The following is a 16,402-nucleotide window of genomic DNA, read 5'->3' as shown; positions in this document are numbered from 1 at the left end:
ACTTTATTTTTATTTTCGTCCTGTCTTCGTCTATTTTATCATGTTTTCTTTCCTTCATTACTATTCCTTTTTTATCTTCCTCCTCTACTCTTCCTTTTGCATGTGTGAGATAAAAATAGTTGCTTCTCCTTTATACATAATGATCTCTTTCTGTCTACCTATCTATCTATCTATCTGTTCATTTATCTAACTATGTATATCTTCCTTTATCTTTCTCGCACATTATAGTCCAACTTTTAACTATAGCATCGGAAAAAAATAACGCCCATCTAAAAGAAAAATAGCCATCGTATCGTCTAAAAATAAAGAAAATAGATAAACTCAGCAGGCCTCAAGAAACTTCCTTTTCCCGTTTTTCTCTTGGTCGTCTCACAACTGTTCGGCTGACTCCTGAGCTTCCTGCGGCCCCCGAGTGAGTGCCTTTGACTGCCGGAGTTTAGTTTCAAGAGCCTTCAACGGCTACAAGAACGATCATACTTTCAAGTGGCCGAGGCTGAAACAGGAAAGGCCAGGCTGCTCTGAAGTGGTCTTGACTGTAGCGAACCACTGTAGCATACTTTGAATTGACTTTATATGTATCTCAAAGCGCCGTACTTTGAGCTAGTCTTGAATGTAGCTCATGACAACGTACTTTGAAGTGGCCTTGACCGCAACAGGAAGGAAAGTGCACGGGAAAGCCCTTGAATGCAGGAGTGACTTGAATATACTTCCGTGAGTCCGTGATCGTGGGGAGGCAATACTCGAGAGGTCCTTTACTGCAGCAACACGGGCCTGGCTTTTATACCTCGACGTCTGCATTATACTTGCATTCAGCTCGTGATTAATAAATTGTCAGCCTTTTCCTGGAACGTACCTGAGTGCTCGCGGCCATTCCTGGTACCAAGGACGCGGGCAGCGGGAGAGGGGAACGGGGGGGAGCAGTCTCCACTAATGAGTGCCGGGTACACCTGCTGCCGCCGCCACTCACCTGTAATAAAGTGCAACACTTGTTCACTTCCACAACAAAATTCGTGTTGAAACACATTAATAATCAATTGTAAAAGTTAATATTTCCAGACCAGACTCACATGCATACATTACAATGTTCGCGTCCGCTGAAAGTAAATCAGGAAATGAATGAATGTTTGTGTTCTAGTAATCAAATGAAAATAACCAACGCATCAAAAGTTTACACACACACACACACACACACACACACACACACACACACACACACACACACACACACACAATATATATATATATATATATATATATATATATATATATATATATATATATATATATATATATATATATATATATATATATATATATATATATATATATATCAGAGACCCCTTTCGTTTTGATCCTACCTAGCAGACTTCTTCTCGCCCCTTGTTCCTCTCCCCCCGCCGCCTCCTCGCGTCTCCTGCTCCTTTCCTCCTCCCAACTCCTTATTGAAAAAGTTTAGCTGAGCAAGTTTCGTGCGGGGGAAGAAAGGTGGGGGGAAGGGCCGGAGGGAAGGAGAGAGGGGAAGAGAGAGGAAGGAAGCATGACTCTCTCTCTCTCTCTCTCTCTCTCTCTCTCTCTCTCTCTCTCTCTCTCTCTCTCTAATCCTTCGATGCCGAACCGATTATGTAGGCGGGAGATGCTTTTATCTCCTCCTCTTCCTCTTCCTCTTCCTCTCTCCTCTTCCTGCTGCTGCTCCTCTTCCTTTATTACTCATTCTTTCACTTTCCCTGTTCTTGCCTAACGAGCAGAGACTAAGTAACATAATGCAAACAAAAACACATGCATTTCTCTATTCATTGTCATCATCATCATTTTCATTATCATCATTGTTGTTATCATTATTTATGAATCAAACACGTGAAATTATTCGTGATTTTCTGGGGGGCTTTTATTTGCATTCATCATAAATTAAAAAGATAAAATAAGCAAACGAAAGAAAAAAATATCAAATCACGGCGGTATAAGGTATCAAAAGAAGGGCTTAAGATTATACTCTCTCTCTCTCTCTCTCTCTCTCTCTCTCTCTCTCTCTCTCTCTCTCTCTCTCTCTCTCTCTCTCTCTCTCTCTCTCTCTCTTTGTACCCTTCTCTTCTTACGTACCTTCTCACATCTTTACGCTCCTTCTTCCTCTTTTCTTCCCTTCCTTTCCTCCTTCCCTCCCTCCCACCTTCCTTCCCTACTCCCTTCATTCCATGTCCACTCCTTCCCTCCATCCCTACCGCTACTACCTCTGCCATCCTCCTCCTCCTCCTCCTCCTCCCCGTGCCGCCCTTGTCAGCGTGAGGGATTGAACACGGTCGGCGATAGACGCGGGAAGCCATAAGGAGGTTTAGAAGTGGTGTTCAGGACGCGGCGGCCCTCAACCTGATGCTATTTTGTTTCTCGTTGTGGCCCCGCTGCCCGCGCCCTCCGCACACTCTATAGCCTCGGGACGGCGCTCGTAAACTGGGGGGGGGGAGGGCAGGTGAAGAGGAGTAGGAGGGGGGAGAGAGAAGGTGGTGGTTTGGGAAGGAGAGGGAGAGGAGCAGGGAGTGGTGAAAGGTGTGTGTGCTTGGAGGAAAGAGAGAGAGAACAGGTAGAGAAAGAGGAGGAGGAAGAGAGAAAGGTGTAAGGCCAGAGGAAAAGGAATAACGAAGAGAAAGAAAAGAGGTAAGAGAGAGAAAGGTGTTGGGTCTGTATACATGAAGAGAAGAAGAGAGAGAAAGAAAAGGAAGAGAAAGCGGAGGAGAGAAAGGTGCAAGGTGTGTCCGGGAGGAGCGGAGTTTTAAGGGACATAACATTACATTTTGAAAGTGTCGGGAAGCAGTAATAGGAGCGTTGAGGCACGTGAAGAAGGAATCAAATACTGGAGGAGAGGAGGAGGAGGAGGGCGGAGAAAGAGCAAAGGAAAGGCGAGGACAGAACGATAAGGTGAAGCATTATGCGACCACAACCACCACTACCAAAGCCTCCAGCACCACAACCACCACCAGTAACACCACTAGAACGCGCACGGCCGCTACAATGACGATCCACATAATACTCCGCTGTAACGACGTCCACAACCACCACCACTGCCACCGCCACGACGCAACGCAAAGGCCCAGGCGACGATCAAAACGCCATAAGAGGGAACGATTCGTAGCCCGCCGAGAGAAAGCGAGAATAAAAACCCATTCCCGCCTTGCTGATGGAATAGAGGCACGCGCGTAAAGAAGACACAAGGCATACATATAAAGATGCGAGGGAGATACTAAAGTTCACGCGAGGGTTGGCAAATGGAGACGCGAAGGAGGAGGAGGAAGGGGGATGGCGGGGAGGGAGGGACTGCGGTGGTGGTGATGGTGGTGTGTCTCGAGGAAATAACCATGAAATTGTTGCATGTGTAAAGGAGGTTACGAAGAGCCCCACCACCGCCGCTGTGTGTGTGTTCCCTGCATTGAAACACACAGAGAAACACACACACACACACACACACACACACACACACACACACACACACACACACACACACACAGACACACACATTCATACACATTCATATAAGCCCACCTATTCACATTACGACGAATACACACACACACACACACACACACACACACACACACACACACACACACACACACACACACTTTCGTTTTCTGTTCCAACTCTTTCCATTTTTCCTTAATGGATTGACAGCTCGTATATGGAGAGAGAGAGAGAGAGAGAGAGAGAGAGAGAGAGAGAGAGAGAGAATCACTTCCCCGTTTCCTTTGCCTTTGTCCTTCAGTTTCACTTCAATATAAAGGAAAAAAAATAAATCAGAGAGAAATAAAAGAAAAAGAAAAGCAAGAAACACACACACACACACACACACACACACACACACACACACACACACACACACACACACACACACACACACACACACACACACACACAATAGACAGGCTCAAACATGCCTAACCATTTCCAAAGCCCAAGAGACAACAGAGGCCGCGTCCCGAGAGAGAGAAGAGAGAGAGAGAGAGAGAAGGGGGGTTGGTGTGGGTATTGACAGAGGTAATGACCGAATCACTAATTGTGGCCAGTGTGGGGGAGGCTGCATCTCTCTCTCTCTCTCTCTCTCTCTCTCTCTCTCTCTCACAAGACACGTATATTTGCGAATTCCACGAATCACACAAAAAAAGGAAGAAAATACCAAGAATGAGTTAAAGCATTGCAAAGTGAATCTCTCTCCCTTTCTCACTCTTTTTTCTTTCCTAAATGATGATGGTGGATCATTTGAGGAACTGTGTGTACGCGCGCGTGCGCGCGCGCGCGCGTGTGTGTGTGTGTGTGTGTGTGTGTGTTCATGACTTTTGTTTCTCTCACCATCTTTATCATTTTCACTCAGTATTAGTCTCTCTCTCTCTCTCTCTCTCTCTCTCTCTCTCTCTCTCTCTCTCTCTCTCTCTCTCTCCTCTTCTTCAGTGGCTCATTATCGGTGTTTCCTCCTCCTCCCCTCCTTATCTTCCTCCCTAATTTAGTGTGTCTTCCTTTGTTCCTTGGATTATACTTTTTCGTGCTTGTGTTTTTCGTCTCTCTCCTCTCTTCTATCTTCTGCTCTGTTTTCTCTTTTCTTTTGTTCTCTTTTCCTCTTCGTAGCCTTGATTTTGATTTGGTTTGGATTTTGCATGTTTTAAGCTGTCTACTTTTCATCTATTCTTTTTACTCTCTATTTTTCATCTATTCTTTTTATTTATTCTGTAGCTCATCTTTGTTTCTTTTCTTTTCTGTGTGTGTGTCTTCGTCTTTGTTTGTCTCCTTTCTCTGTCTCTATTCATCTACATTTCTCTAAATTCTCTTCTATTCTGCTCGTTGACTTATTTTTTTCTTTTTATTCTTCCTCCTCTTCTGTTTCCTCCCCTTTCTCTCCCCTTCCATTACCTCTACACCGCCCATGACTCTTCGGCGCCCCTTCCATCACCTATCTCTCCCTCTCTCCCTCTCTCTCTCTCTCTCTCTCTCTCTCTCTCTCTCTCTCTCTCTCCCCTTACCGCCTGCAGGCTAACTCTAGGGTGGAGGTCTGAGTGTTTCAATATTAGTGTTGCCCCTTGTGTTGGCCCTCCCGTTTGCTCTCCTGCCTGCTCTCTCTCTCTCTCGCTCTCGCTCTCTCTCTCTCTCTCTCTCTCTCTCTCTCTCTCTCTCTGAAGGTAAAATCAACGTTGTCTTATTTTTCAAACTATAATAGAGGTGAATAATAATCCTTGACGTAGATGAATGGGTTAACTGCACGACATAATTCAATAAAGAAGCCAGGAAGTGGAGGAAGAGAGGAAAGGGAGGGAGGGAAGGGATGTAAGGAGGTGGGGAGGAGCAGAGAAAACATGGGGTGAAAGGTAGCGAAGGAGACTATGTAGAAAGTGGGTACGAGAGGATGAGGCGAAGGAGGAGGTGGACGTATGTGAGGGATTTGGATGTAAGAGAAGTTGAGGAAGATAAGAAGTAAAGAGGAAAGGAGGAGAGGAAGAAAGAAGGGCGTAAGGAAGGTAGAAAGGAGGGAAGGAAGGAAGGAAGGAAGAAAGGTAGAAGGGAAAGAAGGAAGGTGGGAAAAGAGAAACATCAGAAAAAATGAAGTAACAAGAAAAGGAAAAACATGCAGAAGAAAATGGTTGTAGGAGGGACAAGAGGGAGGAATAGGAACTTCACGTGATACACAGGAGAAACAGAGGGAAGGCGAGAGGCAGGTAAAAAAGGGAGGGTAAAAGGAGGGAACGAGGTTGAGGGAGTAGGGAATTAGAGGAAGACAGATAACCCAATAAATAAGTCGACTACAAACTTGAAGGAAAAACTCTCTACCTTTGTGGAGGGAGGCGACCCTGTTCCCTACAAGTTCAGTCAATCGCCGGCAGGGGGTCGCGCCGCTCACTAGCAACGGGAGCGCTTCGCCCTTAGCAACCGCTGGCCAAGGCTCGTAGAAGTTAGTATTCAAGGGAGGAGCGAGGTCTTCCCACTTTCTTGTATCTTTACTATTGTTAGGGCGGCCAAGTTGGACGGGCAGTGCTGCTACAACTGCCCCTTCACGTCAGAGGCCACGGTGGTGAAGGACAACTGTTGATGGCAGTGCTTATGCTTCTCCTTAACTCTAACACACGTTGGGGTCCTTTAAAACGGTGAATTGATGCGGAGGTTGTCACAGCAAAGGTTGTCCACCATCCTTGACGTGTATCCCCAACAAATCAAACAACAGCTTGTTGTTGTAGGTCCATTTTTGGTGTAGTTTCACGACGGATGATTTTCCCCTCAAAAGTTCTTTAGCATTTTTTTCGTACAACAAACAAGGCAGCTCAAGGGCCAACCATAAACAGATTAACTATGCCCTCTCTAGCACTGCTCCCACACATAGCAGACATCCCAAATCAATTACACTTTTCAATATAGATTAAAAATATGCAATCCTGTTTTGAGAGAAAAACCATCAGTACATTATACATCTGCGACCCCCAGAAGTAAAGGCAGTCCAGTACAAAAATGCATCAAGCAAGGAAATCAATATCTGACGAGAACTCGCTCAAAGTCGACTTCAAAAATATCAGTAATAACCTCAGACATACCACTGATACGTACAATTTCTATATACATGAATAGAGCCATTTTGCAAGACTACCACATACACTGAGTCCGCAATTAATCCGATATTACAGTGAAACCAGACGAGTAAACATCGACTAGACGAACAGAGCTTGATAATTCTCCGAGTGGCCGAGGGTGGCGCTGCGTGTGTGTGGAATATGGAGTCAGGTAGAGGAGAATGTAGAAGAGAGAGAGAGAGAGAGAGAGAGAGAGAGAGAGAGAGAGAGAGAGAAGAGCGAGGAAAAGAGGGGAGGTTGAATGTGTAAAGGGAGAGAGGGGAATATATGGACGCCGGCGAACTAATATGAAGAGGGGGAAAAGGGTAAAAAAAAGGGGGAGTGTATGAAAAAAGGCTCGAATCTGGAGGTGGTCTGCGAGGCGAATACAAATGGCCAAGAAAAGGGAAAAGAGAGAGCGCAGAGTGAAAGAGGAAAGTGGGAGGAAAATATTAAAGTGAAAGAAAATGTTCCCCAGAAATATTCAACCTTCAGATATTGTAGGAAAAAAATAGGAGGAGGACTAGGAGGAGGAGGAGGAGGAGGAGGAGGAGGATAGAAAGGTGAATGTTGTGTCCGTATGGAGAGGAAGAAAAAACAAAACACACACACACACACACACACACACACACACACACACACACACACACACACACACACACACACACACACACACACAAAAGTCCACCAGTCATTTATAGGAAGACAAAAACAAAGAAAAAAAAACAAAGTAAAAATCAGACAAGAAAATAAGGCTCAGGTGAAGATAGGTGAAAGGGCTTAATTAGAACATTTACCTGACTGACTTGAGCATTTAAAAAGGATCTTGGAGCGAACGTAAAAAAAGAAAACTATATGTAAACAAAGGGATGGGTAGAGGGCAGGTAATGGTCCCCGCATACAGGTATATATCACGGGTGATTAGCGCGCAGGTGTGGGCTAAGGGGCGGCATTAGAGCAGGTGGGCGGCGCGGCTCACGGCACACGCAACACAAGTCTACGGTCATGACGTGAAGCATTTGGCCTAAAGAGGTTTTATGGCTGGTGTTTTTGTTGGTATTATTGCTGATGTTTTGAAGTAGATGCTTTGGTGTTTATGCTGTTGTTCGTCTGATGTTCATATTGTTGATGTAAATAATGTTCTGAGTTGACTATTAATGTTGTTTTGGATACTGTTGTTGGTATTAGTATGACCGATGCGGTGTAGTTCCTGTTGTCTATGTCATTATCTGAGTTTTTGTCAATCAAGTTATCTAGAAATAATTGTAAAACTTAACTTCTATTACAAAAAAAATATCAATGAATGAATAACGTAACAACACACACACAAAACAATTCTGACTTTCCGGGATAAGGTTCGAAACGGAAATAGCAAAGAAAAAGCAAATATTTGACAGAAAAGAAAATAGAAAGCGTCTGTCTGAACATGATAATCGGGAAGAGAGCGAGAGCGAGAGCGAGCGAGAGAGAGAGAGAGAGAGAGAGAGAGAGAGAGAGAGAACGCGAGCCAGCCGAAGGGAGAGGGAGGAAGGAAGGGCAGGAAATGTACTCAGAGGAAACCGAATATTTAGTCAGGCAGACAATACTTAAGTGTGAATATATGTTATGAATATTGTGAGATGGGGCTTTGGAGGAGGAGGAGGAGGAGAAGGAGGAGAAGGAGGGGGAGAACGAGGAGGAGAAGGACGAGTAGTAGGAGGAGGAGTATGAAGAAAAATGGAGATAAATATAGGAATAAAAGAATAAAGGAGAAGGAAGAGGATGAAGGGGTCCGAGAAAAGATGAAGAAAAGAAGAAGTAGAAGGGAAAAGAGAGGAGAGTGAAGGTAATAATGAACATGAAGAAAATAGAGAAAGAGAAAAGATGACGGACAGAGAGAAAAATACAAGAGAAAGAAAACGAAAACGGAGGAGATTAATTATAGAAAAAGAAAAAAACAAGAAATGATGATGGTAGTGGGATGAAGAGAAGAAATGAGAAGATGAGGAATCCAGGAACGAACGATGAGATAATAAAGAAAATGGGAGAAAAATAAAAGAAAACGAGGAGTGGAAGTTAATAGACAGAAAAAAAGTAAACATAAAACACAAAATAAAAAATACAGATAACAAAATAAATAACAAAAAAATAAATGAAATAACAAAACAAAATAAAATAAAATAAACACGAAGAAAAGAAGAAAGGGAGTGAAAATTGTGACAAACGCGAGACAACAGAACGAAAAAGAATAGAGAAAAGTGGATTAACGAGTAAGGAGAGAGAGAGAGAGAGAGAGAGAGAGTAAAGTGGTAAATTAACTGTCGGAGAGGGGAGAAGTGACAAAGAATATGACAACAGGAGGACAGAAACGAAATGACAGTAATAAGTTAAGAACGAAAAAATACGAAAGGAGGAACAAGAAAAGAAAATGATAACTGAAATAACTGAAAACTAAAGAAATATAAATAGTAAATAAATAAAAAGAGAGTATTTGCAGCAGACCTTTTTTGGGGGGGGCGGCGAAATAAAACAAAAGAAGATGTAAATGAAATGCATCGAATATTACAGCACAATAGAAGAGTTTGATAAAAAAAAATAGCAAAGAGTGAAGGATAAACTACTCTCGGATATTGACTCGGAAAAAAAAGGAATATTGAATTGCAAAAAAAATAAAATAAAATGTAAAGCTAAAGGGATATAAAAAAAAACTGTACATGGAAATAAATATACATAAAAAAACGAGTGAATAAAAATAACGTGTAAAAATCTGTAAAAAACGTAAAAGTCGCTATTTTCTGAGTGACATGTTGGAATAAATGAAAGAATTGGCGATTGTGAAATAAATAAAACGGACAAAAATCGTAAAAATAATAAAGAAACAACAGAAATAGAAATAATAGTAATAAAGAGTGACGTGTTGAGGAAAAAGATTGACGATTTAGATATTAATAAAAAGGACAAAAAATGATAAAAGCAAATAAACAACAATAATAAAAACAATAATAATAATAACACTAATATCACACTGAGCTATTAGCCATCTTTCAACAACACCAAACATGTTCAAACACGCTCACGGTATTTTAAGAGTAATTTAAATGAAAATAGGTTTAAAAAGTAAATAGAAAGAGAAATAGAATGAAAAAAAATAATAAATAGAATGAAAGGAAAAAAACAAGAGGAAATATAACGAGTAAGTAGAATGAAAATAAAATAATACATAGAAGGAATGGAATAAAAATAGAAGAGGAAATAGAGCAAATAGAATTAAAATAAAATAGGAAATAGATTGAAATAAATAAAAATGAAAGAGCAAATAAATATAGTAAATAGAATGAAGATGAAAAAAAGTCAATAATGAAAGAAATGAACATGAAATAAACAATCATGAGCAAGAAAACAACAACAACAACAACAAACAAACAAACGCTTCACAATGACTAGAAGAAACAAAAGCAATCAAACAAAACCTAATAAGAAAACAAAAGAAAACTGATAAAATAAAAATAAATAAAAACGCAGCGAAATACAAAATTAAATCAAAATAAGTGCATGAAAAAAAAAGAATAAAATACATAAAAAAAAACGAAAACCTTGTCAGGGGGAATGCGAGAGGGTATTGGTAGATTCACACAAACACACACACACACACACACACACACACACACACACACACACACACACACACACACACACACACACACACACGCACACACACACAGGCATCCAATCCCGCTAAGAGAGAGACCGACACTCTTTCCTTCCTTCCTTCCTTCCTTCCTTCCTTCCTTTCTTCCTTCCTTCCTTCCTTCACTACCTGTTTGTTGAGGGTGAAAAAAACTGACCAAGAGAAAAAGGCAACAAAAAAAGGAACAAAAAGACAAAAAAAATCAGTAAAAAGAGAAGAAAAGAAAAAGGAGGGGGAGGAGGAGGAAGAGGAAGGGGAGGAGGTGGAGTGAGGAGCAAAAAAACAACCAAAATCACTATAAAAGGAGGAAGAGAAAAGGAAAGTGCAGGAGGAGGAGGAGGAAGAGGAAGACGAGGAGGACAACGGTCGTCAAATTCGGCAGAAAAATGGAAACAGCTGGACTTTTTGATGTCGGCGAATTATTAACCGAGAGATAACAAAAGGCAAGAATGGGACGCCGGGAATTAGACAGAGATCTCCTTTGTGTGGGGGAGACACGGGCCGCTGGCTTGGGGACTCTTCGCTTTCTCTTTCTCTATCGGTGTGTGTGTGTGTGTGTGTGTGTGTGTGTGTGTGTGTGTGTGTGTGTGTTTATATGTGTCTTATCTCTCTGTGTCTGCCTGTATGTTATTGTCTCTGTCTTTCTCTATCTTTATCTTTGTGTATATTCTCTTTCTCTCTGTCTTTGTCGCTATATCGGTCTTTGTCCCTGTCTGTCTTTCTCTTTCTGCTTTTTGTCTTTGTCTCTGTCTCTTTCTCTACCTCTTTATCTATCTGTTTCTCTCCGTTTGTCTTTATCTCTCCTTCTCTTTTCTCTATTTCAATCTGTTCCTCCTCTCTGTTTTCCTCTTTTTTTCCTCTTTTTTTACTTCCCTCTGTCATATCTAGTTTGCTCCTCCTCCCCCACTTTCTCTACCTCTCTCCCTCTTTTCTCTCTCTTTTTCTCTCCCTCCTTCCCTCCCTCCGTCTACCTCCCTCCCTCCCTTCGAGATACAGAAAAAAAAGTCTGGTTCCATCACGACGTCCATAATACCAGAAATATCAACAAAGGCTTCTCTCTCTCTCTCTCTCTCTCTCTCTCTCTCTCTCTCTCTCTCTCTCTCTCTCAGACGACCAGTAGAAGGGATATGGCAACGCACCAACCACCTCTAACTCTACCATTCACTGTCTACCACAACCAATAACAACTACCACATGTAATGACCACAACTATAACCATCTACAGCCTCCACCACAACCACCAACCACATACTTCCACTACCATCTCCTACCACTACTAATAATAGAAATACAAACACAACCACTTCCACAACCCCCTCTCTTCCTCCACTCCCTACCTATCTACCTACTCAAATCACTCTATCCCTTGTCACCCCTCTTCACCTCTCCCTCCAGCCTCCCTCTCTACCTCATCACAACCTCCCCATATCTTCCTACCTCCTCCCTCACACACCACCTCCTACTCTTTCCACCGTCCCCCCTCAAGCATTTCCAGAGCCAAGGCAGTGAAGGGGAGAGCCAGAGGGCCAGTCGCATAAATTTCACACTGGATATTAAGGAAAAGTCCAACTCGGGCAGTCCTCCGTCGATGAGAGACGTCCCCCAGCCTTTTGAGAGCGAGAGCGAGAACGAGAGAGAGAGAGAGAGAGAGAGAGAGAGAGAGAGAGAGAGAGAGAGAGAGAGAGAGAGAGAGAGAGAGAGAGAGTTGGGATTGGAGGAAAATTGACATAGAAGAACCGTGCAAGACATACAGAAATAGACATAAGTAAAGGGAACGGATAAAGAGAAGGGAGAAGATTATTCAGTTGAAAGACAAACAGAAAAATAAGAGAAAACATACAAACAATCACAGACAAACGGATAGACAAACAAAACAAGAAAGGAAAATAAATAGGTGAAGACAGGAAGATATACGAACATAGACACAGATAAAACAGCAAAAATAAAACAGAAAAAAAACAGTGGGACAAAGGAACATAAAGATTTAATCCTAACATCTTGCCTAAAGCGAGAGAGGGAGAGAGAAAATGAGAGAGAAATAGAAAGAGAGAGAGGGGCCGCCCTTCAATTACTTATGCTAGCAAGAGACAAACTTTATTCACGGCAGACGACAAGTTATCGACAACTATTATTATTATTATTATTATTATTATTATTATTATTATTATTATTATTATTATTATTATTGTTATTATTATCAAACTCGGCGGGGCATCAACCAGGAAATCTATATGAGCTAAAGGGATTGTCTTGCCTCTTTGTGTGCGTGTGCGTGTGTGTGTGTGTGTGTGTGTAAAAATACGTACATCATCTCCACACAAAAAAAAACAATACATATCAGAAACATTAATCACAAGAACACACACACACACACACACACACACACACACACACACACACACACACACACACACACACACACACACACACACACACACACACACACACACACACACACACACGTGCAAATGAATCAGAGGGTAGAGGCACCATAAAGCCGGTTCGGTATGCATTTCATTTTCCAAACCAGATTTCGCGTGGGACTTCTTCATCCTTGTGACAGATAGATAGATAGATAGATAGATAGATAGATAGATAGATAGATAGACAGACAGATAGGAGGAGAGAGAGAGAAAATGTAATGACGAGTGGAAGTAAAGGCAATATAGGAAGAATATAGAAATGCAAGAGAACGTTTTTTCTCTAAAGGCTCAAAAAGTAAACAGACACAGACAGACAGAGATAGAGAAAGAGAGACAGACATACATTAACACATACACACAGACAGACACATAGAGACAGAGAGAAAACAACTATTGGAAACAGAACACATAGGAAAAAGAAAGCTAAAGAAAATAAATAACAAAACAAATGCAAGGAGACACACAGACACTGACACACACACACACACACACACACACACACACACCTCACATTGACGGTCCCGTGGCTTATCATCCCTCCAGCCGCCCAGAACTCTCCCACGGAAGCAGTTACCGTTTCCCTCTCCATAAATAGCGCTCTCTCTCTCTCTCTCTCTCTCTCTCTCTCTCTCTCTCCTTTTTTTGTTTTATGTAAATTCAACCTATTTCTAGTTAGTTTATTCCTGTATCTATATCTATGTCTATCTATCCATCTATCTATTTTTCTGTCTATTTATTTGGATGTGTAATTCAAGTATTGTCTTTTTTTTCCGTCAAAATTATTATCCCTTTTTTTCTTGTTTCTCCCTTTATCTCCCTGGCATTATCATTCTTTTATCCTAGTCTGCATCCCTCTCTGCAAATCTGTCTGTTGCGTTCTCTGTCTTTTTCTGTGCATCTCAATACCTCTTCAGTCTACAGTGCGGTCTCTCTTTCTTACTCTTATGTGCATCTGTTCATCTATGTAAAGTATACGGTATCATCTATCCGTGTTTCTCTTACTAGTGATTCCTTTTAATTAAACTTTTGTGCATCTGTCCATCTCTCTAAAGTCTACGGTATCCTCTCTCCGTGTTTCTTTTACTATTGACCCTTATGATATTATGTTCTTACGTGTATCTGTCAATATCTCTCCAGTCTACCGGTTTGTCTCTCATTACTTCCGTCACAGTGCTGCTTAACCTCATAAAGACCTTCTTATTCCGCTGTGTTCCCGTTCCTATCCGCTCCCTCCTCGCTTCGGCTATTCTTGGGTTTTCTCTCTTATACTCTTCCCTTCTTTCCTCTTCTTCTTCTCTCTTAACTGATCACGTTCTTGGCTTTCATCCTGTTTTTAACGATCGAGCTGTTGTTCCTCGTATTACTAATGTTCCTCTTATATTTTCCTTTTATTTATTTTTCCTCTTCTTGGTTTATTTTTCCTTCTTTCACTAACTCATTCACTCGCATTCTTTCTCTTTTAAAGTATTCTTGTTATTTTTTCCTTTATTTTGTTTTATTTTCCATCTATCACTTATTCCTTCACTCGCATTCCTTCCTCCTTTATCATATTATTGTTCCTTCTCACGGTTTCCTTTCCTGCTTTTTTCATCAAATTCTTCCCCTCCCTCAATCCCTCCCTCCCTCATTTATCAAGCCTTCTTTCCTCTCCCCTCTTTCGCAACACACACACACACACGTACACACACACACACACACACACACACACACACACACACACACACACACACACGGATTTCCTTCCCCTTAGACCCAGCCGCTGCATTATCTTACTTCTCTCCCCCTCCCCCCCTTCCCATATACCCCTTACCAGATGCGTATAAGGGAGGTTAAGGGGGGCGGAGAAGGGGGGGCGGGGGGCGCTTGTCTGAGGGGAGCGATATTAACATTCTGGTTTGTGAGGGTCAGCTGGCATATTGACGGGGGAGAGGGGGGAGAGGGGAAGGAAGGGGGGGTTGTTTGTGCGGTGGTTTCCTTCTCGTTTGTGTAGGGGGAGGAGGGGTGAAGGGGGGAGGGGGGTGTTTGTTTATACATGTAGATGACAGTTGTGTGTGTGTGTGTGTGTGTGTGTGTGTGTGTGTGTGTGTGTGTGTGTGTGTGTGTTTGTGATCTTGATGTCTGGTTGTTTGTTTGTCGTGGTGTATGTACGTGTGTGTGTGCGTGTGTGCGTGCCTTTGTTAGTCTCTCTCTCTCTCTCTCTCTCTCTCTCTCTCTCTCTCTCTCTCTCTCGTTCTCCAGTAAATATATTGTTACACTTCCATTTCCTTATTATCAAGTAAAACGCGTAAAAATACTGTTACTCTCTGGGTGACGACAGGAGGAGGAGGAGGAGGAGGAGGAGGAGAAAGTAGGAGAAGAAACTGAGCTGGGAGGAAGAACGGCCATGAGGAAGGAGGAGAAGGAGGGAAAAAAATAATAGTGGAGGAAGAAGTAATAGAAGGTGAGGTCGTGGAGAGGAAAGAAAAAGGAGGAGGAGGAGGAAGAGGAAGAAGAGGAAGAGGAAGAGGGGTGGAGGCGATGGCAGATTGCAGCTACAACCCAACTTTTTATTCGTAATGTTGATTAGCTTCCTCGGGGCGCCCGGCTCCCGCGCGGGGCTCAATGGCCGATAAACTCACACGCCCACAATACCTGAGACGCCCCACCTGACTCTTCTTCGCCCAGACCCTCTTACAAAACTCACCTGGTTATTGCTACTACACCTCCCCCCAGGCAACCCCACTCCCACCTCCCCTTCCTTCTGACTTTCTCTTCCACCCTCTTTTCTTCCCCTAATCAAACCCACTTCCCGCACCCCCTACCTACCCTGTCAACCATCTCTTAACTTACCCTTCCCATCTCTACTTCCCTCCCTCCCCTTGCCTTGTCAACCATACCCAAACCTACCCTTTCCCTTTCCATTCCCTCTCCTTAAATCAACCTCACTACCCCTCTGCCCTCTCTACCCTCCCTTAACCTAGCCTTCCCCATCTACTTCTCCCCCTCTCAGTCGATCCCACCCTTACCCCCTCCCCTTACTTACCTTTTCCCCCTTCATCTTCCACCCGACCATCCCCTTCCCTCCCTCCCTTTCCCCTCACCTCACCCAGCCTCCCAACTGCCTATCCCAACCCCCTTTCTCTCCTTTACCTCCCCTCATACCTCTCATCCTGCCCCCGAACCCCCCCCAGTCCTCCACTTGGCAGTCCGAAATATTTATACGGAAATAAAACTTGGCGAACCAGACTTTGCATTTAAATCACCTGCTTCCACAAGTTGATTTCAGGCTGACACGTCGAGTCGAGAGTATTTTCATGACGCCCTTTACTAATTGCTTTCTCCTTCTCTTTACAGGTGATGACGGGACAGGTGCGAGCGGCCGTTACCTTACTTACTTCCTATCTCTCTACCCTAACGCCAAGGAGGAAGTCGCGTGGCCCAGCAGGTAAGCGCAGGTGTGCAATGAGTCTTAATTAGTGAGGCGATATTGTGTAATGTATCCACTAGCAGGTTCATGCATAGTAATAGTTTTAGGAGAACGAGGGGGAGTGGGTGAAGGTTGGTGGGGGTGGGGGGGCGTACACAGCACCTGATGTCAAATAAGGTGGTACGTAATGACTTCAGGACAGGTAGAACGTAAGGTAGACAGGTAGAGGTGGGGTAGACAGGGCACGGATACATTTTAGACGGGTTAGGTTTGGTTAGATTTGGTTTGGTTTGGTTTGGTTTGGTTTGGTTTGGTTTGGTTTGGTTTGGTTTGGTTT

The 16,402-nt window shown here is 42.9% G+C and overlaps 1 protein-coding gene across 1 annotated transcript in view; it reads left to right on the top strand.

Moving 5' to 3' along the window:
* Positions 1-16,402, top strand: part of LOC127009330 (uncharacterized) — a 68,385-nt gene that overhangs the window by 31,738 nt on the left and 20,245 nt on the right. The window contains exon 3 of the mRNA XM_050882301.1: positions 15,993-16,083. Coding sequence (XP_050738258.1) covers positions 15,993-16,083 — 91 coding nt within the window. The remainder of the gene's footprint in view (positions 1-15,992; positions 16,084-16,402) is intronic.

Source organism: Eriocheir sinensis, chromosome 40, assembly GCF_024679095.1.
Source record: "Eriocheir sinensis breed Jianghai 21 chromosome 40, ASM2467909v1, whole genome shotgun sequence".
NCBI lineage: Eukaryota > Metazoa > Arthropoda > Malacostraca > Decapoda > Varunidae > Eriocheir > Eriocheir sinensis.
Note: the sequence above shows the minus strand (reverse complement) of the source record. Positions and strands in the feature narration are given on the sequence as shown.